The sequence below is a fragment of the Lucilia sericata genome, unplaced genomic scaffold (assembly GCF_015586225.1).
Source record: "Lucilia sericata isolate MDLA Ls3-8-SP2 unplaced genomic scaffold, ASM1558622v1 Contig000838F_arrow, whole genome shotgun sequence".
Classification (NCBI taxonomy): domain Eukaryota; kingdom Metazoa; phylum Arthropoda; class Insecta; order Diptera; family Calliphoridae; genus Lucilia; species Lucilia sericata.
The window spans coordinates 184,214-210,664 of NW_023994830.1; the positions used below are offsets into that span (position 1 = coordinate 184,214).

Consider the following 26,451-nt stretch of genomic DNA (forward strand, 5'->3'; position numbering starts at 1 on the left):
TTACTAGTCTGGACTATATAGAGAAGTCTAGTCTGAACTATTGAAAAATTGCAGACCGCTAAAAAATATTGCATTTAGTGTTTACACATTTTTCGAAAATAAAATAGAGAACCGATAACAATAAACTTTGGGAAATATAACTTACAATCTAGAAATAAATATTATATGTTATCTATTTTTGATACCAAATTCTAAGAAAAGGACGGACACCATATAAGTAATATAGTTAAGATTTTGGGACATAATAATGTCTATAAACATTTAAGGTATTTTTCAGTATTGACAGAAATTGATAACAAAATATTGAAATAGAGCGTAAGCAGTGGTTTTGACTCAGGGAACAATACTAAAATGCTAAGTGAGTAATGCTTCAGATAGAATTCGGTAAAGTAGAGATAAAATAATAAAAGAATAACACAATTCAGTCGTCGAACACCTGTGCTAATGTCAAGAACAGAAAGAGAAACTTTAGTCTTGCATAAAAATGAACCAAAAGAATATTATCAAAAGAATAATGGCGCAATATTCCGAAAACAATGTAAAATCAAAACTGTAATATTCACTATAACTTTAGTTGGTAACATAAGTCTTATAATCTGGTTATATACCGAACATACAGTACCGGAACTTAATCAATATCGTTTAGTGAAATCTTATGATCGACCATTTACGAAAAATGAAACAAATAGAACCCAGTTTATTCTACTGTGGAATGCATTCTTTGAAAATAAACGTTGGTGGTTACCCAATGACTTCAACGATCCCACATTTTTTCACAAAACAATCAATTGTCCGGTCTTCAATTGTATAGTAACCAATCAGAGAGATACATTGCCTCATGTGGACATGTATGACGCCATTGTTTTTCATACTGCTCGGCCTTTTACGGCTAACGAAACCATACCCAATTACAGGTCTTGGAGACAATTATATGTTTTTGCTCTTATGGAATCTCCCTGTGAAACTAAACATAATTTAAATGTTGAAAGTAATTTTTACAATTTAACCATGACCTACCGCATGGATTCGGATATATTATGGCCTTACAATTGGTTTTTCGATAAGGAAACTGGTATGCGTATCATACCAGCTGAATATCCTCGATGGCGTTCGGTTCCTAATCGGTATAACGATACAACTATATGGGATTTGTGGCCGCACAAGACAAAAATGGCTGCATGGTTTGTATCACACTGTGAAACGTTATCGCGAAGAGAGAAACTAACTGAAGTATTACAGAAATATATGGAAGTTGATGTGTTTGGAAAGTGTGGACCAAAGAGGTATGCATAGTAATATACACTTAAATGAAGATCGAAGATCGCAATACTATTTTCTTTAATAAAATTTAAAACCCATTAATTTCAGCTGTCAAACAGGATCGACCGAATGTGATAGAATTCTAGATGAAAATTATAAATTTTATTTTTCTTTTGAAAACTCCCTTTGCACGGACTATATAACAGAAAAAGTGTATAATGTAATGCGTCGAAATATTATACCAGTAGTTTATGGTGGAGCCAATTATGAACGTTTTCTTCCGCCACATTCCTACATCAATGTCGAGGACTACGAGACTCCACAAGATTTGGTAAATTATCTTAAGTACCTAGCGAAGAATCCCAAAGAATATATGCGATATTTTTGGTGGCGTCAATATTACGAATTAAAATCTCATTCACCTTTTTGTGATTTATGTAAACGTTTGCATCAACCGAATTATTTTGTAAAGACACAAACTTATGAAAATATTAAAAAATGGTGGATGGACGGTAGTTGTCGTTCTAGGGCACGTTTAAAATTTTGAATTCCAATATACGAATTGTTTAGTAATTAAGAGATTTCTGTTGTTGTAAATATTTGATATAAAACGTTACAAAACATGTATTGTTTAATGTTCTCATTATTTTATAGTTAAAATTTTTTAATTTATTTTTGTAATAAAAAAATTACTTTTTGTTAAAAAGTTGTGGTAATGTATTCTTTCATATTTTTCTCGAAATAACACTATGGCATGGAGAATTTAAGTTAGGGTAGCGAAGCACCCAGGGTATGCTAGTATACATATAAGGGTATTCAATTATTCGAGTTTTTGACTTATTCGTTTTATTCGACAAATAATTACTAGATATGAGCTGATATTTGTTTAAGAACTCATACGTCCCAGTGAATCAATGTATAACTATTGCTGAATTAGAAACACAACAATGTTCCAAAACTGGTTGTAGAAGTAAAGGCGATATCATTATAAAATGTAAAAAAATAAACTTGAGCTATTGGGAAGTTGCATTAAAATATACATAAAGTTCTTAGACGGGCTTCGACGATTTTTTTTTTGGCAAGTCATATAATATTGTAAAATAAAAAGTTTAAAGGACTAAAATAGGACAAAGGAGAGTCCAATGAATATAAAATTTACATTAAGTAAAAGCTTATTCCAAAGTTTAGGGTTAGGTGGTGAAACCACAGTGCAATTGTGAGTTTGTTTAGTGTGTATTATAGTCTCGATTTTAGTTTAACTTAATTTCCAATTTTAGTAAAAATAGAACAGACATGTTATGATTGATAATCCTAATCTATATATAAAAGAGTAGCGTTACTGACTGACTGATTCATCATCGCACAGCCCAAACGGCTGAATCTAGAATCATGACATTTTGACAGTAGATGTGTTTTTGGTTATGTAGATCCACTAAGGAGGGATTTTCGGAAATTTGTACATTTACGGGTAAAAAGGGGAAAAAACGGGTAAAACAGGTTTTCTTAATTATCTTACACAATATTAGTGATACAAGAAAAATTTTAAATGTACCTGAATCTACTTTTATGGGTGTCTGGTACTTTTTTGAAATTCGTACTTTTAAGGGGTAAAAATGTGTAACAAAGGTGATTTTGGTACCTTTTTTGGCCCCTTATAACTTTTGAACTAATTAACATAATACACTTTTTATAAATATTTTGGATACATCTCCCAAAATTATGAGACACCTGTTTCGTACTTTTGTAAAATTCAGTCCTTTTTGGGTGTAAAAGGGAGAAAACTGTATTTATGGTACTTTTTTTTTTAGCACATTAAGAAAACTTTTTCGGTTTATTGAATTATTCCTATTAAATTACGGACTAACTCTGTAATATTTATTGTAATAAAATTTTTGCTATTTCACTGGGGAAAAAAATACCAAAAAGGGAAAAAACGAGAAATTTAATTTTATTCAAACTCATTGAGCCAATTTTTATAAAATTTGAAAAAGTAGTTTATTTACTCATACAAAATAAGCGGTTGGTATATTATTTTGGAATTCGAGTACTAAGTCTTATATAGGACCAAATTCGAGTAAATTGTTTGGTACTTTTTGAAAGCATATTTTTCTGGAACAAATGAATGCAGATTTGAATCGTTTGAGTTTTATCTGTGATATAGATTTAAATACGGAACATTTTGTAAACTTAATTCTCGAAAAAATATATTTCTAAGCGAAAAGGGGAAAATTGTATTCTTTTTTTAGTACTTTCCACTTAGGTAAATTTTATTCCACTTTTGGTACTTTTTCTTTCTTCAAATGATACTCTTTGTATATTCTTTAATATGAATTCAAAACACATGATTATTAAACATACACGGTCTTCATTGAATAAGATTCTTTAAGAGTGAACTTTTTAGTACTTTTATCTCATAAATGGTACTTTTTTAATTTTCTAAAATATTCAACCTAGGAACATTAACTTTAACATATATGGTCTTGACTGAATAATATTCTGTAAGTGGGAACTATTTGGTATTTTTCTATTCTTCAAATGGTACCTTTTAGATTATTTATAATGGTTAACCGGAACATACGGTCCTTATTAAATGAGAATTTATTATTTTTGCACTTTTTCGTTTTTCCGATAGTACTTTTTGATATTTTTACGATATTGAACGATAGATATTGAAAATAAAATTTAAAATGTAGGAACCTTAGTGAATGAGAATCTACTGAAAGGGACTTTTGGTACTTTTTCATTCATTAAAATTATATTTTTTTGAATTGTATATAATATTGAACACAGAAACATACAATTTTTGATTAAATGATAATTTATTAGAGGTATTTTATAGTACTTTTTTTCAAATAGTACTTTCGAAATTTTCTATAATGTAGAAGCTAAATGAATGGAACTAAAAATACAACCTTCTTACTGAATGCGAATTTAATCACGTGATATTGAACGTATAAAACTGAAACATTAAAAAATGTTTAATCAATTTTAATTTTCTATAAAAGTAAACAAAATTTTGTATGTATTTAATTTAAGTTAGGGTAGCGAAGCATCCAGGGTATGCTAGTATACATATAAGGGTATTCAATTATTCGAGTTTTTGACTTATTCGTTTTATTCGACAAATAATTACTAGATATGAGCTGATATTTGTTTAAGAACTCATACGTCCCAGTGAATCAATGTATAACTATTGCTGAATTAGAAACACAACAATGTTCCAAAACTGGTTGTAGAAGTAAAGGCGATATCATTATAAAATGTAAAAAAATAAACTTGAGCTATTGTGACTACAAATAAAAGATTATAAATGTTTGATTATAATCAAAATTTGGTCAAAGATTATTTTGTTAAAATACATGTTTCAATGCGGAAAGAAAGAAATTTTTGTCGAAAGTTTTTATGGGGTCTATGTAAACCAATGAATCGAAAGAACAACCATGTTTTATAATAATAACTTACAAACATTAGTCAAATTTTATTACATTATTTTTTATCATTGTTATCAGTATTTTTATTTAAAATTTTAACTGATGGATGAGTGGTAAAATGAGTAAAATATTTCATATGTTTGGACATATGCAATTTTATTATGGTATGTATGTATACATAAACATTTACGGTAACTTTGATTGTTGAAAATACCGATAACAAATAGCTGAAACAGAGCGAATACTCAGGAAAGGGGATACCAATCGAGATTGATTTTTGAAAATTCCGGGATTTTTTTCGCACAAATAAAACAAGGTTCATCCCAGAAGTATTATTATACAGATATATACTTATATAATGAATCTGGGAAAATATGTACAACAAAAACTATACTTCATAATGTATAAAGTTTAGTGGAAATGCACATAAACTTCGCGATTTTGAAATGCTGGGATTTTGTTAAAAAACTTCCCGTAATTCGGGAATCGTAAGTAACCGTTTGGCATTCCTACTCACTAAACAACATTTGTACTACAAGTTGGGAAAAGTAAATAGAAAAAATTAAATAGTAATATCACTCAGTTGGTAAAAATCTGCGCTAATGTCAAGAACGGAACCACAATAATTTGTGGTGGATAAAAATTTAACAGCAATAAATTAAAATGTATTCAAAAAATGTAATAAACCGTAAACAATGTAAAGTCGGGGGAATTTTATTTACTATTAGTATAATTTGTATTGTTAGTTTTATAAACTGGCTGTATATCGAACATACAGTACCGAAATTTAATCAATATCTTTTAGTAAAAAGTTATGATCGATCATCTACCGAAAATAACACAAATAGAACACGTTACATTCTGTTGTGGAATGCATTTTTTGGAAATAACCGTTGGTGGCTACCGAATGACTTCAACGATCCCTCTTTTTTTCGGGAAAATATCAAATGTCCCGTGTCTAATTGTATAGTGACTAATCAGAAGGATACTTTGCCATTTATAGACATGTATGATGCCATTGTTTTTCATACTGCTCGACAATTTCCGGTTTACAATTTCATACCTAAATACAGATCTTGGCAACAATTATATGTTTTTGCTCTCATGGAATCTCCCTGTGCAACTCAACATAGTTTAAGTGATGAAAGAAATTTTTATAATTTAACCATGACCTATCGCATGGATTCGGATATATTGTGGCCATACAATTGGTTTGCCGATAAAGAGACTGGCATGCGTATCATACCAGCTGAATATCCTCGATGGCGATCGGTTCCCGATAGCTATAATGATACAACCATATGGGAGCTTTGGCCGCATAAGACAGAAATGGCGGCCTGGTTTGTATCAAACTGTAAAACACAATCGCGAAGAGAAAAACTTGCTAAAATTTTGCGAAAATATATGGAAGTTGATGTATTTGGAAAGTGTGGATCTAAGAGGTGTGTTTAGTAATATATTAAATAAAATTCTTTTATAAAATGTAAAAATACTTTACTTTGCAGATGTCATGCAGGCTCGATCGAATGTAATAAACTTTTAGATGAAAACTATAAATTTTATTTTTCTTTTGAAAACTCCCTCTGCACTGATTATTTAACAGAAAAAGTGTATAATATAATGCAACGAAATATCATACCTGTAGTTTATGGTGGAGTCGACTATGAACGCTTTCTACCACCACATTCCTATATCAATGTCGAGGATTATGAGACTCCAAAAGATTTAGCCAATTATCTTAAATACCTGTCGGAGAGACCCGAAGAATATATGCGATATTTTTGGTGGCGTCAGTATTACGAATTAAAGTTCCATTCGCCATTTTGTGATTTATGTAAACGGTTGCATGAACCGAATTATTTTGTGAAGACACAAACTTATGAAAATATTGAAAAATGGTGGATGGAGGGAAGTTGTCGTTATAAGACGCGTATAAAATTTTGAATGTATATTATATGGAAAAGCAGATTGAATACTTATGTTTTATATTTGTTTAGTGTTCTCATTATTATGTTATTAGATAAGAGTTTATACATACATATGTATATGTTTGTCAATCCGTTTATAAATAATATATTTCTAAACCTTTATAGATACCCTGCCAGCAATTTTGATATCTATTAATTTTAACGAACTAATATCATAACTTGTATTAAAGCGAAATGTAATTTAGATAACTAGTAGTTAAATTTTAAATGCATTTAATTAAAATGTAATTAATTAATACAGTAGGGAATACAAAAGAAAACTATTACTTGACTTTTCTGCAACTAACTATAAGTTAGTTAATAAAGAGTTACCTTTAAGCTAATTTTTTAGTAACTAACTTTAAGCTAGTTGAAAAGTCATGCAGAGTCGGACAATTGACTACTGCGTAGGACATCGCCATGTTAAAATAGTCAGTTGGCTCCATTGAAAATAATCCAAGAATCAACCATAACTACCCAGCGGTAAATGAAACAAAGTACTTAGATAATATTCGATGACATCAGTATGACGTTCTAAGCGAGCAATCTAAGTACTTAGAGTGCAATGCATGCGTAATCCAACATATCATGCACTTTAATTATAACATAGATTACGATTTAAGCAGAGAGTTAGCTGCCTTTTTCATGTTGTTTTTTGTTTTTATATCTTTTAAAAAAACAGAACTAAAGTACCGTTTTATTTTTCTTTTGTATGTATAGGTACTACATGAAAAGAATAATATTTTTGTTTCAGTTTAAAGTTGATCTTTTGTAAGTGACGTTGTGTTTTGTTAAAAAAGTTATTTTTTTGTAAAAATTTAAAATAATTGTGGTGATCTAAATGGCAGAAACGGACTTAAAAATTGGGGTAAATTTACTTCATATATTCTAGTTTTAATACTGACAATTTCCTCTTGATTATTTATTGGATCTCTAAAGGAAGATGACCGAAAGTTTCAAAAGAAAATTAAGATTCATTTCATTTATCTTCGTTAAAATTGTTTAATTATATTTTAATTGAATTAACTATAATACATGTTTATTATTTGATGATCATTTTTAAATAAACTTTCATAAGTTTAAAATAAATATAAAAAATATATATTTTTTCTATAACAAAATCGGAAGACATCGGAAGACATGGTACTTTAACAAATGCAAATAGGATTGTAATCTACATACATTACATTCTTATTTGCAAGCGTTTATAGGCGTCTCATTAACTTCGCTTAGAACTCCACACATTATGTAAGTGAAATTTTAATTTGTCTTAATGAAACTGTGGCTTACATTCTAAGCGAGAGCACATCGATGAGGCAGCCTAGGACACTTTTATGTTAAATCTAAGTGGAAGAATAAGTGAAAGCATCACCACTGACTGCCACGAAATATCACTTAGATAAGCGAGTACATAATGTGTATTTTTACCGCTGGGTAGTTGATGAAAAAGTCGGCTTTTAATGCATATAAAGTTAGTTGAGTTGCTGGCAGGGTAACGATTAAGCGAAGTCCTCATTTCATTTTTTAAATATCCTAGATGTCTTCAGTCATTATTTTTCAAGAATTTTTAAAATATTTCGCAACATATTGAACATATAGAAATATCAATAGAAAGACTATTCGGTAGATGGATTTCATCGTCATACTAGTGTTAATAAGTGAATTATTGAACACCAAGTCATTTTCTAAGGGAGATTTGTTGGAGGTCTAGGATCAAATGAGTCTCGATCATTACGAAAATCGGCAGTGTCACTTAGACTTATATAATACAACGTTCTGTCGAAATTTAAAGTGGTACTAGAACATTTAATATAATTATAAAACCAAAAGCCCTATTTAGTGGTTACTTTTGTATGGGGACTAAGTGAAATAATTAACCGATTTTAACCATTTTATATAGTCCTTGTACCTGTAGCGGGCTCACAAAGTTTACATGTATAAAAAGACGGACGAACATATGTAGTTTAGTCTACTCAGAAACAGATTCCTATCCGATTTATATACTTTAAGGTGGATGTATAACCAATATTTTTGTGTATTACAAAAATCAGCAAACGCGCATAGTACCCTCCCTACTTACCCTAATGGAGTAGGGTATAAATATTAAAATATACTATGGAAAAGTGTATATTGGATTCGGCATAGTTAAATCTAGCACTCTTATTTGTTTTATAAGAGATTTAAATTATCTATTCTGTTTGAGTGCTAGAGTATTCTCCACATTTTTCTCGGAATCGCGTGATAACATGCTGATTTTTTTAATATCTCCTTAAAAGAAATTTATAACTGTTTTTGCTTTATAGGTTAGGTTAACTATTGACAAATAAATAAATAAAAATAAATATTTATTGCTTTAGTGGTACATTTAAAGAAATGTATTTTAAAATAATCTTTTGAAACCACAAAATTGAAATTAAGTAATTTCATAGAAAAATTACTTTTAACGCCATAAATCGACTATTTTGTATGTAAAATATTAAATAATCGATTTTGTAAATAAAAGTTGAAAAAGGTTACAAAAATATCGAAATACCGAAAGAAAATATACTAGCACCATAGCCTCAAATAAATCTGTTTGAGGAGCTGATTGTTGTTCAAAAATCAAATGCTGCAATGAAAAATTTCAGTAAATAAACTAAGTGTAAAATAATATGATATTTCAAACTTAAAAAAAATACAAATTTGTACACATTTTAACCAAAAATTTATAAAATCTTTTTTGAATTTAACGTCTAAAAAATTCCGCCTAAAGTGTTAATTATAACAATACTAAAGAAGGGTTATAATATTTAAATATTTGACACATCCCTCAATTTCAAAATCCACATGCGCACTAACATACAAAATAATAGCAAAATGTCAAAAGGCACTTTAATATTTTTTTTACGCTCTTCTTACTTCATTACTACCCTAAGTCGGTAGTAAAATGTCAAATGCCCATAATAAACAACAACTTGTAACTGTCATCTGTTTTATATAACACACATACATACATATGACACTACCAACTTCTAAGGTCAACCATCCGTCAACTACCCCAAGAAGCTTTTTCGAATATGAATAAAGCTTTTTCTTCCCTTTTTTTGAACAACGAAACTTTTGCAATAAAATTTTCATCATTCAGTTAAGAATTTTCCGATAATTCATACGTGATACGTAATCAGAGTGTTTGAACGAAAAAAAAAAATACAGAAAAAATTAAATAAAAATTTAAATAAAAAATAATTTAACTTAAAATTTAATTACAAGAGAGACGTAAGTTTAATTCAATAAATTTTATTAAGAAATTGATGTAAAATAAATAAATGTTGGTGTTTTTATGAGAAAAAGAAAATTAGAGAAATTTTCTTGAATGAAAAAAAAGAAAATATTAAAATTCTTTAAGTCTTTGATTTTGCATTTAAAGAAAAGTGTTGAACTTTAGAAAATTATTGATAATTTTAATTTAGATTTTTTTTTATTTAAAATTGTTAGCAATAAATTTTTAATTTTCATTTAAATAAAAGTAATTTTCATGAAATTCTTCTTTATAAATTTTATGAAAGCTAAAAGTGAAAAAATCGATTTTTCCCATTGATGTGAAAGAATATAGATTTTCCTGTATCTGCTTTCTTCAACGAAAAAAGTGTGTGTGAGAGTGTGTGTATATTTTTCTTCCTCTTTTTTTTTTCGGTGTGTGAGTGACAACTTCTACGTACTTTTCGAACATAAAATGTCTCTCTTCCTTTTTGTAACTGTATATACTACTAATATCTGCTAAATAGCGGTATTTGAGCAGTTAGTAGTAGTATGTATTTTGTTGTAAGTAACGGTGGTGGTGGTTATTGAAGTGATAACATTTTTTCTTTTATTTTTGTTGTAACTGAAAACACATGTTTTCTCTTTAGAAGATGTATGTATACACCACAAGGTGAATTTCCAGAAGAGATGAACCAATGAAGAGTTTTTTGATTTTGATTTTTCGAACAACCATAAATTGTTACACACATCGATAATAATTGGCTGTATTGCAAAAAAAAAATGAAAGACAAATTGTAAGTTATGATTTTGTGTTTTTGAAGGGTAATCAAGTGATTTGGTGAGTTGGCTAAAAATAAAAAACCCATTTAAATATCCTTTGTTCTGTTGTTACTGACATCCTTTAGCTTTTTGTTAAAATCGTCATTGTTAGCTTCACTCTTGTAAATTGATTGTGACATGCTTTCAGTATGCGTCATTATAAGTTTCAAGGCTTTTCAGTTCTCTGTACTACACATCATTATCTTCATTATACTATATCAATCCTGTTGTTCCTTTTGTATAACTAGAAAGTATAATTAATTTTTTGTGAGTCTAATTGTATGTCTTTTTGTGTTGCTATTTTTAGACCGTTTTTCGATGTCTCCTCTATTAGAGAATGCTTAAGTTACCAAAAGGTTTAAAAAAGAAAAAGAAGAAGTCAAAAAAAGATCAAGAACTTTTTACCGAAGAAGAACTTGAAGAGTACAAACGCCAACTAAAGGCCAAGCAGGAGGCTGCTGCTGCTAAATCAGATGCTGGTGAATCCGATGCAGCATCAGATGTTGAAGGTTTAGCACCAACAGCGACAACATCAAATACTGCTTCGACCTCTGAGTTAGCGTCTGCGAATACAACATCGTCTGCGGCCACAGTTAACGAATCAGCCGCCGCTAACGGCAACGGCTCTCAAAAAGCCACCGAAGACGACGAGTGGGCGAAATTTAAAGCTTTAACTTCTGGAGTCGATACCATCCTTCATAAAACCCAAGACGAATTAGATCGCATTAAAAAGGAGTCCTTCTATCAGCGTCTACCATCCGCAGCTGAAAAGAAAAAGCAGGAAGAAGAGGAAGCAGCCAAACGGGAAGCAGAACGTTTAGAGGAAGAGAAACGTAAGGCCGCGGAACTTGAGGCTCAGCGAGACAAACTAGCCGAGGCGGTAGTCGAACTTTCCGAATCGGAAGGTGAAGACGAAGCTGAGGTTGATGATATTTTTGTAACTGAGTATGTTGATGCAATTACCAGTGGTGAATTACAATTAGTTGTTCCAGACTCACCCGTCCTCGACTTTGACGACGGCCCCGATCCTTTCGATACTGCTTACGCCGAAAAAGTTATAGTTGGAGCAGATAAGGCAAAGGGTAATAAGAAGCTTGTCAGTTTAGGCGCAGCAGTAGAAGTCCTTTCGGGACGTGTAGAGCGCGAAAAAGCGCTTGAACTTGCCAAACCTAAGCGTAAACTTCGCAAGGGAATTAAAAACCTCTTACTTAGCGAAAGTATTGATCAGGGTGATCTTGATGAAGAAGATCTACTAGCACCAGAGCCTCAAAGAAATCTTTTGGATGAACTCGTCGATGATGTACCAATACCTGATGCGCCAATAGATTTAAGTGTTTCATTGCATTTGAGTTTTATACAACCTAAGAAACCAGCCTCAGACGAGGAAGAAGAAAACGAAAACCAAGAAAATTCAGGTGTTCCTGATCTTTCTGAATTTGATACTCTAAAAAGTCCAGAGGACGACGAATTTGCTGAACTAGCTGCTGAATCATTAAACAAAAAAGAAGAAGTCAAAGTTATAACAGAAATCCCTCTTCCCAAAGCGGAAGTCTTAACAGATTTTAGTGAAGCCGACTGGGCGGAATTTGAACAATTACCAGAAGAACAACAGGGTTTGTTTAAACTTTTCATATATATGAAAAAGAAATATTCAAATTTTAATAATGTTAAATTTTCAGATAACTCAAAGAAACCACCACCAAGGCCAACCAGTGGTCCCCATTTGGTGGAAGGTGCTATTTACATCAGCGACGACGAAGAGGAACAAGACGACGATCCTTTCAATACCTCTTACGCTGAACAAGTTATTAAGAAAACCACTGTTCTCGAAGAAGACGACGATTTTGATCCCAGAGCAGAAGAAAAATCAGCTCCACCAGCAAGACCACCACCACCAACGGCTGTTAAAATAATTGCTAAACATTTGAACGTTGACATAGATTCTGAAGATTTTGATCCATTTGATACTACAGTCGCTGGAGCTGTAATAGTGCTATCTAAAACCACACTTAAGCAATCTTTAAGTGATCCAGACTTTGATCCAAGAGCAGAAGAGTCAAGTACTGAACCGGAACCTCAAGTGCAAGTACAGCCAACGGAGCAACCAGCTTCAACTCCAAAAATCGAAGAAGATTTTGACGCAGCTAGACGTAAGTCTTCTCTAAGTCTTAGTTTACAAAACAATAAATCAGTTGGATTTTTAGTTCCCAACCAAGATTTGTTGGGAGCATCTGAGGGAGGAAGTAATAAGAAACCTTTGACTCCCTATTACGCTCCCTCAGGTTCATCGATTGCCGAAAAAGAAGCAGAAGATCCTTTTGATACTTCTTACGTGCCGGAAAATAAACCAACAGACGTTGAACTAAAACATCTAGAAAGCGATCTTTTATCTAAACCCACATTAAAACACAGCTTATCGGATCCAGATTTTGATCCCAGAGCTCCTCCAACCCCAGTACCTGCAGAAGATTTATTGGCGGTAAAAGAAAACATTAATACGAAAGTTTTAACACCAGCACAAGAAAGTAAAGATTTGCCAGATTACTCTGCTGAAAAGGACGTAGATCCTTTTGATACTTCAATAGCAGCTAATTTACAACCAGGTCAAGCGGAACTAAAACTTCTAGAAAGCGAGTTATTGCCCGAAAGAAAATCTGATATACACACAGGAGTATTAGATACTCAAAGCGACGCTCAAGAATTAGGTTTAGGTGATAAGGTCTTAACACCTCAATTTCCACACAAACAAATCGTTGTACCCGTCGAAGTAGATCCGTTTGATACATCGATTGCAGAGAATCTACAACCAGGAGAAACGGAAATAAAATTATTAGAAAGTGAACTTATCGAACATTAAATTTTAAACAGAAAATCTTATACGAATAAAACAAAATGGCGAATCCCTTCTTAATGGATGATGAAATGGATGGAGTGGATGATCCAACAGTCAATCCATTCCTAATCCAGGCTGATGCAGCTGAAACCAATGAGGATAACCCTTTTGGAGCCTCAGAATCAGCAGTTAATCCCTTTGCATTTGGAGATGATGCTGAGGATGAAGCAGAACATCAAGAACATGACATCGATCCAGCTATGAGTTTCTTTGGTACAACAATAGAAGCTGAAGATGATGCTCTAAGTATTAAGTCAACTCAAGATGAGGAAGAAGATAATAAAACAAAGGCTCCTCCACCTAGACCATTGCCTCCAAAGACGCAAGAACTAATTAATTCAGTTTCTAATCAAATGGATGAAACAAGCTCTGAGTTATTAGGGCGCATACCGGCAACGCGTTCTCCTAGTCCTGTATCTATGAGAGACTTACACTCGCCCAGTCCAACTCCGGACAGTGGTTTAGCCGATTTGTTAGATGTGTCTGACAGTGGTTCCTCTGGCAACACACAAGGTTTTGATATTGACTTAATTGGAAGTGGTCCTAATACTATGGTTGCAAATGATAATCCATTTGGCATACCCACAGGTATTCCTCCAATTCAAGGAGCAACACCGATGCCATCACCAGCCAAACAACAACCTCCTCGACCTCCACCACCAAGACCTGCTCCTCCTAGACCAGTGCCACCAAACATTCATGGCCAACAACCACCTCCTCGACCTACTCCGCCTGCTCCACCACCACCAGTACCACAAAAACAAGAGCAAGATAACCCAGCTGATTCAGAGGATCTCTTTGACATGTTTGGTACCACCAAACCACCAAAACCTCCACCACCTAAGAGTAAAGAGGATATTTTAAGTCTTTTTGATAAACCTGCTCAACCCGTGGCCAAACCCGATTTGTTAAGCGATGATCTTGTACTTGATCCTACAGCAGCTGAGCCAGAAGCTGAAGCAGCCGACTCAAAGACAGATGATACAGTAATATTCAACTCCGTCTTAACTCGACCAGACGAAAGCACCCATAATATCACCTCGGAACCACAATCAGCCACATACAATAGTAATAACCAAAATAGAATAGCTGTTCAAGAACCAACCAATAAACAACGAGCTCCAACACCAGACATTGAAATAACAACAGTAGAAGATTTACCACGATCAGACGATGAAGATGAACCAGAACCGCAACCCGAATCAAAGAATGAAGTACCAGCTGTTGTAATAGATACCGAACCTGATCCTCCGGCAGAAGATGATGAGGCAGATGCTTCCACAGCTCCACAGGCGAGTTCAAATGTAGAATCCGATCAAAGTCCTCCAACTGAATCTGCTGCAACAACTCAGGCTTTACCAGACTCACCGGTAGAAGGTATGTCAGATAATGTAACAAGTGATGCAGATATTGAACTGCAGCAGCCTGTGGTAGAAGAAATGGATACTGGTTTAGACTTTGCCCCACCAAGTGGTGCTGGATCCGCTAATCCGTTCGCTAGTCCTGATGAGGAGGAGGAAACATATCCTCCAGCTGAAATGGTAACAAACATTTTCAATGCTGATGATACAGAACCGGTGGCAGAAAATATATTCACAAGTACTGCAGACACAGTAACTGAAAATATATTCACATCAACAGCAGATACAGTTGTAGAAAATATTTTCACTAGTACAGCGGATACGATGGTGGAGAATATTTTCACATCAACAGCAGATACAGTGGTAGAAAATATATTTACATCAACGGCCGATACAATGGTGGAAAATATTTTCACATCAACAGCAGATACAGTAGTAGAAAATATATTCTCTAGTAGTGCTGATACGGGGGTTATACCCACTGCTGCTATCAATATATTCGCTGCAGATCCAGATCCCGTTGCTGAGCCACAACAAGCATATGGCACAAACATTTTCGCTGAACCAGATGAATTTGATGCGTTCTCGGCCAAATTTGAATCCGTTAAAAAAGATAACATCAGTATTTTAGATGGATTTGGTGGAGGAGCTGGATCGGGGGCTGTGACTCCCACTACAGGAGACGGTAAGTCTACAAATAAAGTCTTTATTTAAAAATATTGCTTAAATGGAGTTTTGTTTTTCAGCATGGGGTGAGAGTGCTTTCGGTACTCCTAATTCAGCAGCCGATGCCTTTGCTGATCCTAGTGATGGTTTTGGCAACGAAGATGATGATTTTTATAGTATGCAGGCTCCAGTACGATCGGATTCCGTAGAATCAGTGGAAAAAGACTTTAATGTTGTTATACGACCAAAAACAGAGGGAGCAACTGCAATTGCACCACAACTTGCTCCACCACCTCCAACACGTGCCGCTCCAACTGGACAGTATTCAGAAGATGTCAGCCCTGCAGTGAATCCATTCGAAGATTCAGGTTTTCCAGCACCAGCTCAACAGGATGATGGTTCTATGAAACGCACAGATTCTCAAGAGACTCCACAAACCCCGCTTTTCGATGAAGATGTTTCCCAACCACTGGAAGAGTTCCCACGTCTTAACTACGTGGGTCCCGGCTGGGAAATGCAATTGAGACAACCGAATAAAAAGAAGATAACCGGTCAGCGTTTCTGGAAAAAGATATTCGTTCGTTTGGTTATGCAAAATGATATACCAGTAGTTCAACTTTTTAATCAAGCTTCCGATAAGCAACCCTTCCAGGAACTTCCCTTACAGCCTTCGTATTCAGTTTCAGAGATTGGTGCTCAGCAGTATGATCAATTCGGTAAAATTTTCACTATGAAATTGCAGTACATCTTCTACAAAGAACGACCTGGTGTGAGACCTGGCCAAGTGACCAAAGCTGAACGTATTACAAACAAACTCACCAAATTTGCACAATACGCCATAGCCGGAGATTACGAGGGTGTCAAGGAGTTTGGTAGCGACCTTAAGAAATTAGGTCTACCAGTTGAACATGCACCACAATCATCGCAGCTTTTTAAAATTGGTTCAATGAACTATGAAGACATGAAACAATTTTCGGTATGCATAGAGGAGGCACTTTTCCACTTGCCCGCCCTACGCGAGCGAGCCCTAACCTACAAAATGGAAGAAGTGCAAGTAACAGCAGTGGATGAAATCTATGTGGAACAAGATATAGAAGGAAAGATTCTCAAACAGATTGCTAGAGTGAGAGTGTTCTTTTTAGCTTTCCTAACAGGTAAGCAGGATGTTTGGAGTTTCAAATATCTTTATAATTATAATAATTGTTTTAATCAAAATTTAAGGTATGCCTTATATTGAGTTGGGTGTTAATGACATGTGGCGCCAGGGTAAAGAAGTTGTAGGACGTCACGATATTATACCCGTGGCTACTGAAGAGTGGATTCGTTTGGAAGCAGTTGAATTTCATAGTGTGGTGAATCAGGAGGATTACGAAAAGACTAGAATTATAAAGTAAGTTTTAATGAACTTTGCTAAAACCAACTTTATAACGATTTTGTGATATTTCCTGTTTCCTTTTAGGTTTCAACCGCCTGATGCTAATTATATAGAATTACTGCGCTTCCGTATACGACCGCCTAAAAATCGTGAACTTCCTCTACAACTCAAAGCTCAATGGATTGTAACCGGCAATAAAGTGGAATTGCGTGCAGATATTTTAGTACCCGGCTTTACCTCACGCAAATTGGGTCAGATACCATGTGAAGATGTTTCTGTACGTTTCCCCATACCGGAATGTTGGATTTATCTATTTCGTGTCGAAAAACATTTTAGGTGAGTTGTGTTTTTGCTGTGAAAATCAAATAGTCTTATATTTAAATAATATATAAATCCCGTCAATTTACTTATTTCAGTTATGGTTCTGTCAATAAAAAGTAAAATACTTGCTACTAAAATATGCTTATGTATAAACTTTGATGTGTTTACTACAATGGTCTACCTAAATTTTATTACAGATACGGTTCGGTTAAATCAGCCCATAGACGTACTGGTAAAATCAAGGGTATTGAACGTATTCTAGGAGCTGTTGACACTCTACAAGAATCCCTGATCGAAGTAACATCTGGTCAAGCTAAATATGAACATCATCATCGTGCCATTGTTTGGCGGTGTCCACGTTTGCCAAAAGAAGGCCAAGGTATAGTGTTTGTTAAATATCTATCTAAGTCTTTATTAAATTGTTTTATGTAAAAAAAAATATATAGGCGCCTATACAACCCATCAGCTGGTTTGTCGTATGGCCTTGACTTCATATGACCAAATACCTAGTGAATTAGCTCCATATGCTTATGTTGAATTCACCATGCCAGCAACACAAGTTTCACATACAACAATACGTTCGGTCAGTGTACAAGATTCGGATTCCGATGAACCTCCAGAAAAATATGTTAGATATTTGGCGAGACACGAATATCGGTAAGTTTTTTAGAGATTATGCAAGATACCAATATCAATAACGACGTCAATTGCTAATGGATTTTAAAAAGAGTTTTACGCATTAGCAGACATATGTAAATTCCTAATGCATTAATAAATAGTACGGTTCCTATAAGGAATACTTTGTGAAAACATCTCCAAACTTGGAAAACGGTGAAGAACCAAAATCGAAAATATGTTTGCCGATGAAATTCACAAATATTTCTTTAGGGTAATTAAATATCATTACAAAGGCCGTCTGCTTTCTAAATCCGTTGAGTATGTTACTCCTTAAAGGTACGAAAAACCGGATTTTTACCCGTGTCTCAAGATTTTGGGGATGTTTGACAAATTTCAGAAATAGATTTTTGTTCCCCGATCTATCTTTCAGAAAAATAGTGTACTTCCCTCTTCGTTTAAAATTTTTCTCAACTTGATCAACCCCATCTTGTTTCAATAAATATCACTTCTTGAATTTAGAATCTATCCTCATGGAGAGTATGAGCGATTCAATTCAACTATAAATATTTCCGTAGTTTTACGTCAGATTGTTATATTCTCGGTAAACATCTATTTATAAATGATTGCAAAGGTAGATGTTCCTGATAACCGCATTCTAAGACTATCAATTCTATAGTTGAGCTGATTCTAAAATATAGTCTAGACTGTAGATTAGACTATAGACTAGACTACATACTAGACTATAGACTAGACTAGAAGAAACTATAGACTAGACTATAGACTAGACTATAGACTAGACTATAGACTAGACTATAGACTAGACTATAGACTAGACTATAGACTAGACTATAGACTAGGCTATAGACTAGACTATAGACTAGACTATAGACTAGACTATAGACTAGACTATAGACTAGACTATAGACTAGACTATAGACTAGACTATAGACTAGACTATAGACTAGACTATAGACTAGACTATAGACTAGACTATAGACTAGACTATAGACTAGACTATAGACTAGACTATAGACTAGACTATAGACTAGACTATAGACTAGACTATAGACTAGACTATAGACTAGACTATAGACTAGACTATAGACTAGACTATAGACTAGACTATAGACTAGACTATAGACTAGACTATAGACTAGACTATAGACTAGACTATAGACTAGACTATAGACTAGACTATAGACTAGACTATAGACTAGACTATAGACTAGACTATAGACTAGACTATAGACTAGACTATAGACTAGACTATAGACTAGACTATAGACTAGACTATAGACTAGACTATAGACTAGACTATAGACTAGACTATAGACTAGACTATAGACTAGACTATAGACTAGACTATAGACTAGACTATAGACTAGACTATAGACTAGACTATAGACTAGACTATAGACTAGACTATAGACTAGACTATAGACTAGACTATAGACTAGACTATAGACTAGACTATAGACTAGACTATAGACTAGACTATAGACTAGACTATAGACTAGACTATAGACTAGACTATAGACTAGACTATAGACTAGACTATAGACTAGACTATAGTACTAGACTATAGACTAGACTATAGACTAGACTATAGACTAGACTATAGACTAGACTATAGACTAGACTATAGACTAGACTATAGACTAGACTATAGACTAGACTATAGACTAGACTATAGACTAGACTATAGACTAGACTATAGACTAGACTATAGACTAGACTATAGAAATGTTATATTTTATGGATTCCCTCAAATCTATTAAAGACTGATTTCATATTCTCTTCCCGATACATAAATACTATATTTTTAAAATATTAATAAAATTTAATATTAAATACTTTTCAGGGTTGGTATCGAAACCACACATGGAGAATCAACAAATGCTTATTTGGCCGCAACTAGACCTATACGCGAAGAACCTGCTGCGAAACCAGCTGCTTCACCAGTACCGCCACCTAGTGACTCAGATTCAGACTCTAACTAAGTTAATTTAAATTTAAGCAAAACTTAAAAAGAAATATAAAAAAAACTTATACACAAACCAAAAAAAAAAGAATTATAAGTATATTTATAGAAGAAAAATAATCATACAGTATTTTGTTGCTTAAAAAAAATTTAAAGAAAAAATTATATATACCAAATAGAAAAAAACATATACTCGTTCATTATACCAAAAATTAACAAATTAAAACAAATCTTTAAACCACAAAAGAAAGCTGATAAATAATTTACAATTAAGCTTAATAATATTAAACTAAAGTTCCAAAAAATTAACAAAATAAAAAAAACAAAATGAACAAATTATTATACTAAAGTAATTGTTAAATGTTAAAACATTTTCATCCCTCGTTTTAGCCCCCTCCCCCCATTTCCTCATGAATATTATCAACATTAGAGAAACATTTTAAATAAAATTCTTAACAAAATATTCAGTTTAAAAAAATTCTAACCAACTCTTCGGCAAATTATTTACATTTTTCTAAACTAAACAAATTGTTAAATCTACAAACATATATTAGTTGACAATAACATTATATATTTATGTCGAGATATAAAACAAAATTATATACATATATATCTAAAACATACATATTTACATCAAATACATAACTACATCCATTAATATATGAAAAAAACAAAGTTAAAAACACCTTAGTAAAACACTATGTTAAATAATTAATAAATTATACATAAACATATAAATAAATTTAAAAAAGCACATACCTACATACAAACATATATCTGAAATAAATTATATTTTAATTAAATGTGTTTATTTGTAAAATTTTTACCAAGTAGTTGGTTGTGATTGCCACTACTTTACAAAATGAGTTCAATCTAGTCATGATTTAAAATAAATTAACTAAAAACTACTATTGCATTTTTTTTATAAAACATACAAACGTTCAGACATAGATTACATCTAAGTAATTAAATATTTAATCGAAATTAAAAGTTTAAACATAAAATATCAAACAAAACACTGCATATATTACTTTGCTACTTTAAAATGTCGAGTAAAGAAAAACAATTCAAAATCGAAATCGAACAAAATGTCAAAATATTAAACATAAGCAATTGATAAAAAATGCAATATAAAAATACTAATAAAAATAAATGTTATATTAAAAAAAAGAAGAAATAAATAAATAAAAATTTAAAAAAAAATTAAAAAACAATTTTAAATACTAGAAAATGGAAAAAAATTACTGAGAAAATTAAATTAATTAAAATTAAATAAAAAATATGTAATTATTTTGAAAGGATTATGTAATTTAAAGTGGTAGGAAGGATAATGGTTTAAAAGGACCCTAATCTAACAACGAAAATTTAGTTTAATTCGGTTTAAATATGTTTATGATTTAACCTAATCGCCTTAAAAATTTACATTAATTTTCCGATGGTTCTTTAATAATACTATTAAATTTAAATTTTATTAATCTCTAGAATATATGTATTTAGATCGGTAGAAAAATGTGGGTGAAGCAAACTCTTTTTATTGGGGTATAAAGTCGTATATGGACTCGCCTATATACTTGTCTATACTTCCGACTATGAACTCGTGTATAGTTTCGTGTATGAAATCGTATATCGTTTCATATATAAAGTATAAAGTCGTATGTAGTCTCATCTATATACTTGTCTATAGTTTCGACTATAAACTAGTCTATATTATGAACTCGAGAAATCGTCTATAGTTTTATCTATAGTCTAATGTTTTGGTTATAAACTCGTTTCTATTTTAGACTATAAACACGTATACTATATAGTTTCGCCTATAAATTAATTAAAGTCTCGTGCATAATCTCGTTTATAGTTTCTTCTATTGTCGATTATAACCTATAGTTTTGTTATAAAACTAGTTTATAAACTCGTCTATAGTCTCATCTGTAGTTTGATCTATAGTCTGGATGATGAACTATTATATAGTCTCGCCAATAGTATCATATACAGTATCATTTATAGGTTAGTCCATAAACTCTTCTAAATTGTAATCTATAAATGCGTCTACAGTCTAGTCTATAATCTCATATTTTGTCAGTAGATTCGTCTATAAACTCGTCTGTAGTCTCGTCTATAGTTTATTCAATGAATGCTAGAACTTTATAGTTTAATCCGTCTATGAAATGTTATGTAGTTTAACCTATAAACTATAATCTTGCCAATATTATCGCGTAAACAGAGGGAAAAAATCATACACCTAATTGACAACAAAATTTTCACAAACATTTCACAACATTGCAACAATTCGTTGTAGAAATCTAAATTTATACACATCCGTTGTCTAAAAGTTAACAAACGTGGTAAGCTCACTATTGACAACGGATTGTGAGATTACCACGTTTGTTAACTTTGGTACCAGGGGTGTATATTTTTTCCCCCTCTATGTATAGTCTTGTATATAGTTTACTCTATAAACTCGTCTATAATCTAGTCTAAGACCTCTTTTATAGTACAGTTTATAAGCTTATTTAAAGCGCCGTCAACAAAATTCGTCTAAAGCCTCGTTTAAAAACTCTATATATAACCTAGTCTAGTTTATATATTTATTATTGTTTTTGGAAAAACCTTCTAGATTTAATAAATCTATAATTCTTTATTTTTTCCTACCACTTTATCTTACATTTTTCATTCTAAATCAACTAACAGCAAACATATAACAAAAATAATTAGTAAAAAAGAAAAATTGAACATTATTTAAAAGTAAAACATAATGATATTAACCAAAGAAACCTTAAATCATAACATACAACCCAATTAGTAAAATCTCCTAACACTTCTCAATGTACGATTACACCTCCTTAGTCTTTGAACTAAATAATTCAACATTAAAAAAAAAATTCTTGAAAATTTAAATGTGTAATTGATATTGTAAATGTATTGTTTATTAAAATAATTTGTTATAATTTGCAAAGAATTGAAAATTACATACATACATAATTAATATTATTTAACTTACATGTTATTAACTGTAAAACGAATTTAAATATAATGTTAATAAAGAAAATTTTCTTTTAATTTATAATTATTTGTAAAACCAAACATCTTTCAAATGTTCTCTATAGTACTTTCAAACTCATTATACAACTAGACATTCCTTACATTATTAAAAATAAATGAAAAAAAAAAAACGTTTTCTGAGAAATAATTGTATAAAATATGAATATTTAGAAAAAAAAAACTAAAAGCAGTCATTAATAAATATTGATTTCAGCATGTGTTAAATTTATTGAAGGTGAAAATAAATAAAATAATATTAAATTACTTAAATAAAGCAAGGCATATGTTATACATAGTATTAAAACTGAAATTAAGTAAAAAAAAAATCTAAATAAAAAATATATATATTAAACCAATAAAAATGATATACATACTATACATATTATATAATAACATACATTAAAAACTAAATAAAATAATAAATATTATAATTATTATAAACCAAACAAAAATAGTTAATTGATGAAATAAATATTACATGAACAAATATTCTGTTGCACTTAATTGTTTTTCTTTTAATAGAGATTTTTTAAACCAGAAAAGAAGATCAAAGTCATCAAAGATTTTTATTATTTATGTATTTAATGATTTTTTTCATAAAAATCGATTCTTGATAAAAAATTTAAATGTTCTGGTTTTTTTCCCATTTTTTTATTGAACGTATTTTAAAGTTTTTCATATAAAAATTGTTTTTTTTGTAATAAATTAAGGGGGTTATTTTGTAAATCCCTTCCCCTTACTTCACTTAATTTTTCATATAAATTGTTTTTGTATTTTAAAAAATTTGTATGAAAATATTTTCAACGCAAGGTGAAGTGTTTTACAAAATAAGGGGGGTAAGTATTTTTGTTAGTTTTTTAATTTGTTTATTTACGATACCACTGTAAACTTCGAATGAAAGTCCTGTCTAAATTCCAATTTATAATCTCGTATATAGACTTGTTCATAAACTCTTTTATTAATTCGTAGTTGGTCTCGTCTAAAACTCCACTAAAGTTGAATCTATAAACTATAAACTCATTAAAAATTTAATCTTTAAACTTATCTGTAGTATCGTCTATAAACTCGTCGAAATTCTCTATATATTCTGTCGTCTAGTTAGTTGCAGTACCGTATATGAGCTCTCATAAAGTTGTATATATTATTTATAAACTCGTCTAAATTCTAACGTATTCATTTGTAGACTCAGATATAAAGTTGAAACTATTATCTCATACATAAACTCGTCTAAAGTCTAATATATGAACTTGTTAATAGGTTAATTTATAAACTCGTTTATAGTCTTATCTGAAAACTAATCTCAAAACCCTTGCTTACAGTATGATCCTCTGTAAACTTGACTATGATTTTATCCAAAGTCTGAGCTATCTAGTCTCTAGATTAGTCTACACTGAAAATAATACATGCCTAATATACACGAAAAATGTTGTACATTGTACGAAATGCTTCGTGGTTTCGCACCATGTACGAAATATTTTAGTAAAATGCAAAATAATTTTATATAATTTTAGAAAAAAAATTTATTCATTTTACGATTTTTTTAAAGACATAAATATTTTAGTTCTTTTAAAATAATTATTGTAAATTTAGAAAAAGATTGCGAATTAAAAAAACAAATTTTTTATGTTTTTTAAAAAAACATAAAAAATTTTACAGGAAATTAGGCAGCTAATTTCCTGTAAATTAAAAATTACGTTTAATTTAACTCCCTTAAAATTACGAAAATAAAAAAAAAAAAAAAAACAATAATTTTTTTGTGAAATGAAAAATAATTCTTGTATATCACTAAATAATCTTGTTACGAAAAAAATTCGTTACTTTCGTTAAATATTACATGCCTTAACGAAATTATTTTTGTAAAAGAAAACAAAGTTTCTTAATATATACGAAAAAAGATATTACGACAGGTTTTCGTACTTTCGTAAAATTAGAAAAGGGGTTGATTAAACAATATTTCGTATTATACACGAAATTTTCGTATATATTACGAAAAAAGTAGTTATGAAATTTTTTTTCGTAAAGTTAAGCATGGATTATTTTCAGTGTACAGATTTGTTTGTAGTCTCGTCTGAAATCTGATCCATAAACTTGTCAGTAATCTGTAATCGATTATAAACTAATTTATGAAGCAGTTAATAGTCACATCTTCAAACTCGCCTATAAAATCGTTTATATTCTCGTATATAAACGCGAATAAAATATTTGAAAATTTAAGACCCAAAATTTTCTTAAAATTGTTTATACAATAATAAATTGTAGAAAATTATATATAATAATGAACAGTCGGAACACAGGCCAACGAAATGAAGATTTGGAAAAATCCATGTGACTTGCTTTCATATATTTTTAAAAGCTGAATCTGAAATCGAATCTGATGTCGGGTTTTGCATATTTAGTTATAAAAATATATCTACATTTAAGGGTTAATTTCGATTTTTTCAAAGTCATTATAAATACGGGTCATCCTTATATATATTTTTTCAAGTTTCATTTAAATCGGTTGAAAACTAAATAATATTTCACCGCGGTTTCAAGATAGTTTCCTAATGTCATATAGTTAGACTTTGACTATCACAGTTTAGGGGTTAGTATTATTCCATTTTACTTAATCTTGATATTCTACACTTTCCTACTTGCTTCCTAATAAAAAAAACTTAAATTTTCTGCTTTATTTTTTTTTAATCTACTTATTGTTCATTCAAACGTCTTGTATTTCTTCTTTTAATATTTTATTCTTCATTTCTCCCCTATTTACTTTTTTAATATAAATGTTACCCTTTCATTTTTGGGAAAACTCATAATCTTAATTATTTTTCTTTATGCAACTCGTTTTTTTACTTATAAATATTATTTTATTAAAATGAAATATAGTTTATGTTTGGTATGAGTGATTGTATGTTAAATGTTTTGCATAGTTTGTGTTAAACATTTAAAATCCTCTTAAAAGATATGTTTTACATATTTACATACGTAAAACAACATATTTTTAAACACATAAACCGAAACATATATAAAATACAAATTTTATACACACATATGGTACAATATATTTTAATGTTTCTTTATATGGATTTAAACATTAAGAGGTCTACAAGTTAAAAGGCCACAAAAAGAATAATTTTAAAACAAAAGTTTCAAAAAATTACAATAGTTATTCAAACAATCTCACGTACATACATACACAAGCGTAAGTATAAGCATTCGTATATATAACATCTAAAACCCCTGCAGGACATAGTATGTTGCGCATTGATGAATTCATTAGGAACTGAAGTTAGTTCGAATAATATTACCTATTAGCTATGTCCTAGCGCCTTTAGTTTCGCCAGAAACTTCACTGTTATGTTTTCGCTCAATTAATCGATTTTTTGTGGGAAATTAAAGTGATCACAGATTCTCGTCAAAATAATGAACTTTTGTTGGGAAATCAAAGCGATCACAGACTTTCTTCCTTTTTGCCCTAGCGCCTTTCGTTTAGCCAGA

At 31.1% G+C, this 26,451-nt stretch overlaps 4 protein-coding genes across 8 annotated transcripts; all 4 read left to right on the forward strand.

The window, feature by feature from the left end:
* Nucleotides 1–417: 417 nt before the first annotated feature.
* Nucleotides 418–1,966, forward strand: LOC119608466 (alpha-(1,3)-fucosyltransferase C-like). Its single transcript, XM_037962899.1, has 2 exons — nt 418–1,283; nt 1,369–1,966. The coding sequence occupies exons 1-2, from the start codon at nt 445–447 to the stop codon at nt 1,805–1,807; spliced, it is 1,278 nt and encodes a 425-aa protein (XP_037818827.1). The 5' UTR covers nt 418–444; the 3' UTR covers nt 1,808–1,966.
* A 3,325-nt stretch (nt 1,967–5,291) lies between these two features.
* On the forward strand, nt 5,292–6,769 carry LOC119608462 (alpha-(1,3)-fucosyltransferase C-like). The gene is made up of 2 exons (XM_037962893.1): nt 5,292–6,133; nt 6,197–6,769. Exons 1-2 carry the CDS (start codon nt 5,355–5,357, stop codon nt 6,633–6,635), a joined length of 1,218 nt encoding a protein of 405 aa, XP_037818821.1. The 5' UTR covers nt 5,292–5,354; the 3' UTR covers nt 6,636–6,769.
* A 2,978-nt stretch (nt 6,770–9,747) lies between these two features.
* LOC119608453 (protein stoned-A) lies at nt 9,748–13,644 on the forward strand. 4 transcript variants are annotated; one of them, XM_037962882.1, is made up of 4 exons: nt 9,748–9,913; nt 10,546–10,736; nt 11,025–12,330; nt 12,397–13,644. In XM_037962882.1, the coding sequence occupies exons 3-4, from the start codon at nt 11,055–11,057 to the stop codon at nt 13,572–13,574; spliced, it is 2,454 nt and encodes an 817-aa protein (XP_037818810.1). In that variant the 5' UTR covers nt 9,748–9,913; nt 10,546–10,736; nt 11,025–11,054; the 3' UTR covers nt 13,575–13,644. The 4 variants fall into 4 exon arrangements, with proteins under 4 accessions (XP_037818810.1, XP_037818809.1, XP_037818811.1 ...); XM_037962881.1 differs by having other exon boundaries at nt 9,749–9,913; nt 10,546–10,692; XM_037962883.1 differs by lacking the exon at nt 10,546–10,736 and having other exon boundaries at nt 9,749–9,913; nt 12,397–12,867; nt 12,922–13,644.
* Nucleotides 13,553–22,820, forward strand: LOC119608452 (protein stoned-B). 2 transcript variants are annotated; one of them, XM_037962878.1, is made up of 8 exons: nt 13,553–15,656; nt 15,718–16,791; nt 16,859–17,027; nt 17,097–17,348; nt 17,429–17,449; nt 17,531–17,712; nt 17,780–17,990; nt 19,813–22,820. In XM_037962878.1, exons 1-8 carry the CDS (start codon nt 13,610–13,612, stop codon nt 19,949–19,951), a joined length of 4,095 nt encoding a protein of 1,364 aa, XP_037818806.1. In that variant the 5' UTR covers nt 13,553–13,609; the 3' UTR covers nt 19,952–22,820. The 2 variants fall into 2 exon arrangements, with proteins under 2 accessions (XP_037818806.1, XP_037818807.1); XM_037962879.1 differs by lacking the exon at nt 17,429–17,449.
* Nucleotides 22,821–26,451: the final 3,631 nt, after the last annotated feature.

What these genes read in the sequence shown, in the direction of transcription:
- LOC119608462 (XM_037962893.1), top strand. Translation starts at nt 5,355, where the DNA reads ATGTATTCAAAAAATGTAATAAACCGTAAACAATGTAAAGTCGGGGGA. An exon ending in GGAAAGTGTGGATCTAAGAG is followed by an intron (nt 6,134 to 6,196) that starts GTGTGTTTAGTA and finishes TTTACTTTGCAG; the next exon opens with ATGTCATGCAGGCTCGATCG.
- LOC119608466 (XM_037962899.1), top strand. Translation starts at nt 445, where the DNA reads ATGTCAAGAACAGAAAGAGAAACTTTAGTCTTGCATAAAAATGAACCA. An exon ending in GGAAAGTGTGGACCAAAGAG is followed by an intron (nt 1,284 to 1,368) that starts GTATGCATAGTA and finishes CATTAATTTCAG; the next exon opens with CTGTCAAACAGGATCGACCG.
- LOC119608453 (XM_037962882.1), top strand. Translation starts at nt 11,055, where the DNA reads ATGCTTAAGTTACCAAAAGGTTTAAAAAAGAAAAAGAAGAAGTCAAAA. An exon ending in ATTACCAGAAGAACAACAGG is followed by an intron (nt 12,331 to 12,396) that starts GTTTGTTTAAAC and finishes TTAAATTTTCAG; the next exon opens with ATAACTCAAAGAAACCACCA.
- LOC119608452 (XM_037962878.1), top strand. Translation starts at nt 13,610, where the DNA reads ATGGCGAATCCCTTCTTAATGGATGATGAAATGGATGGAGTGGATGAT. An exon ending in GACTCCCACTACAGGAGACG is followed by an intron (nt 15,657 to 15,717) that starts GTAAGTCTACAA and finishes TTTGTTTTTCAG; the next exon opens with CATGGGGTGAGAGTGCTTTC. An exon ending in GAAAAGACTAGAATTATAAA is followed by an intron (nt 17,028 to 17,096) that starts GTAAGTTTTAAT and finishes GTTTCCTTTTAG; the next exon opens with GTTTCAACCGCCTGATGCTA.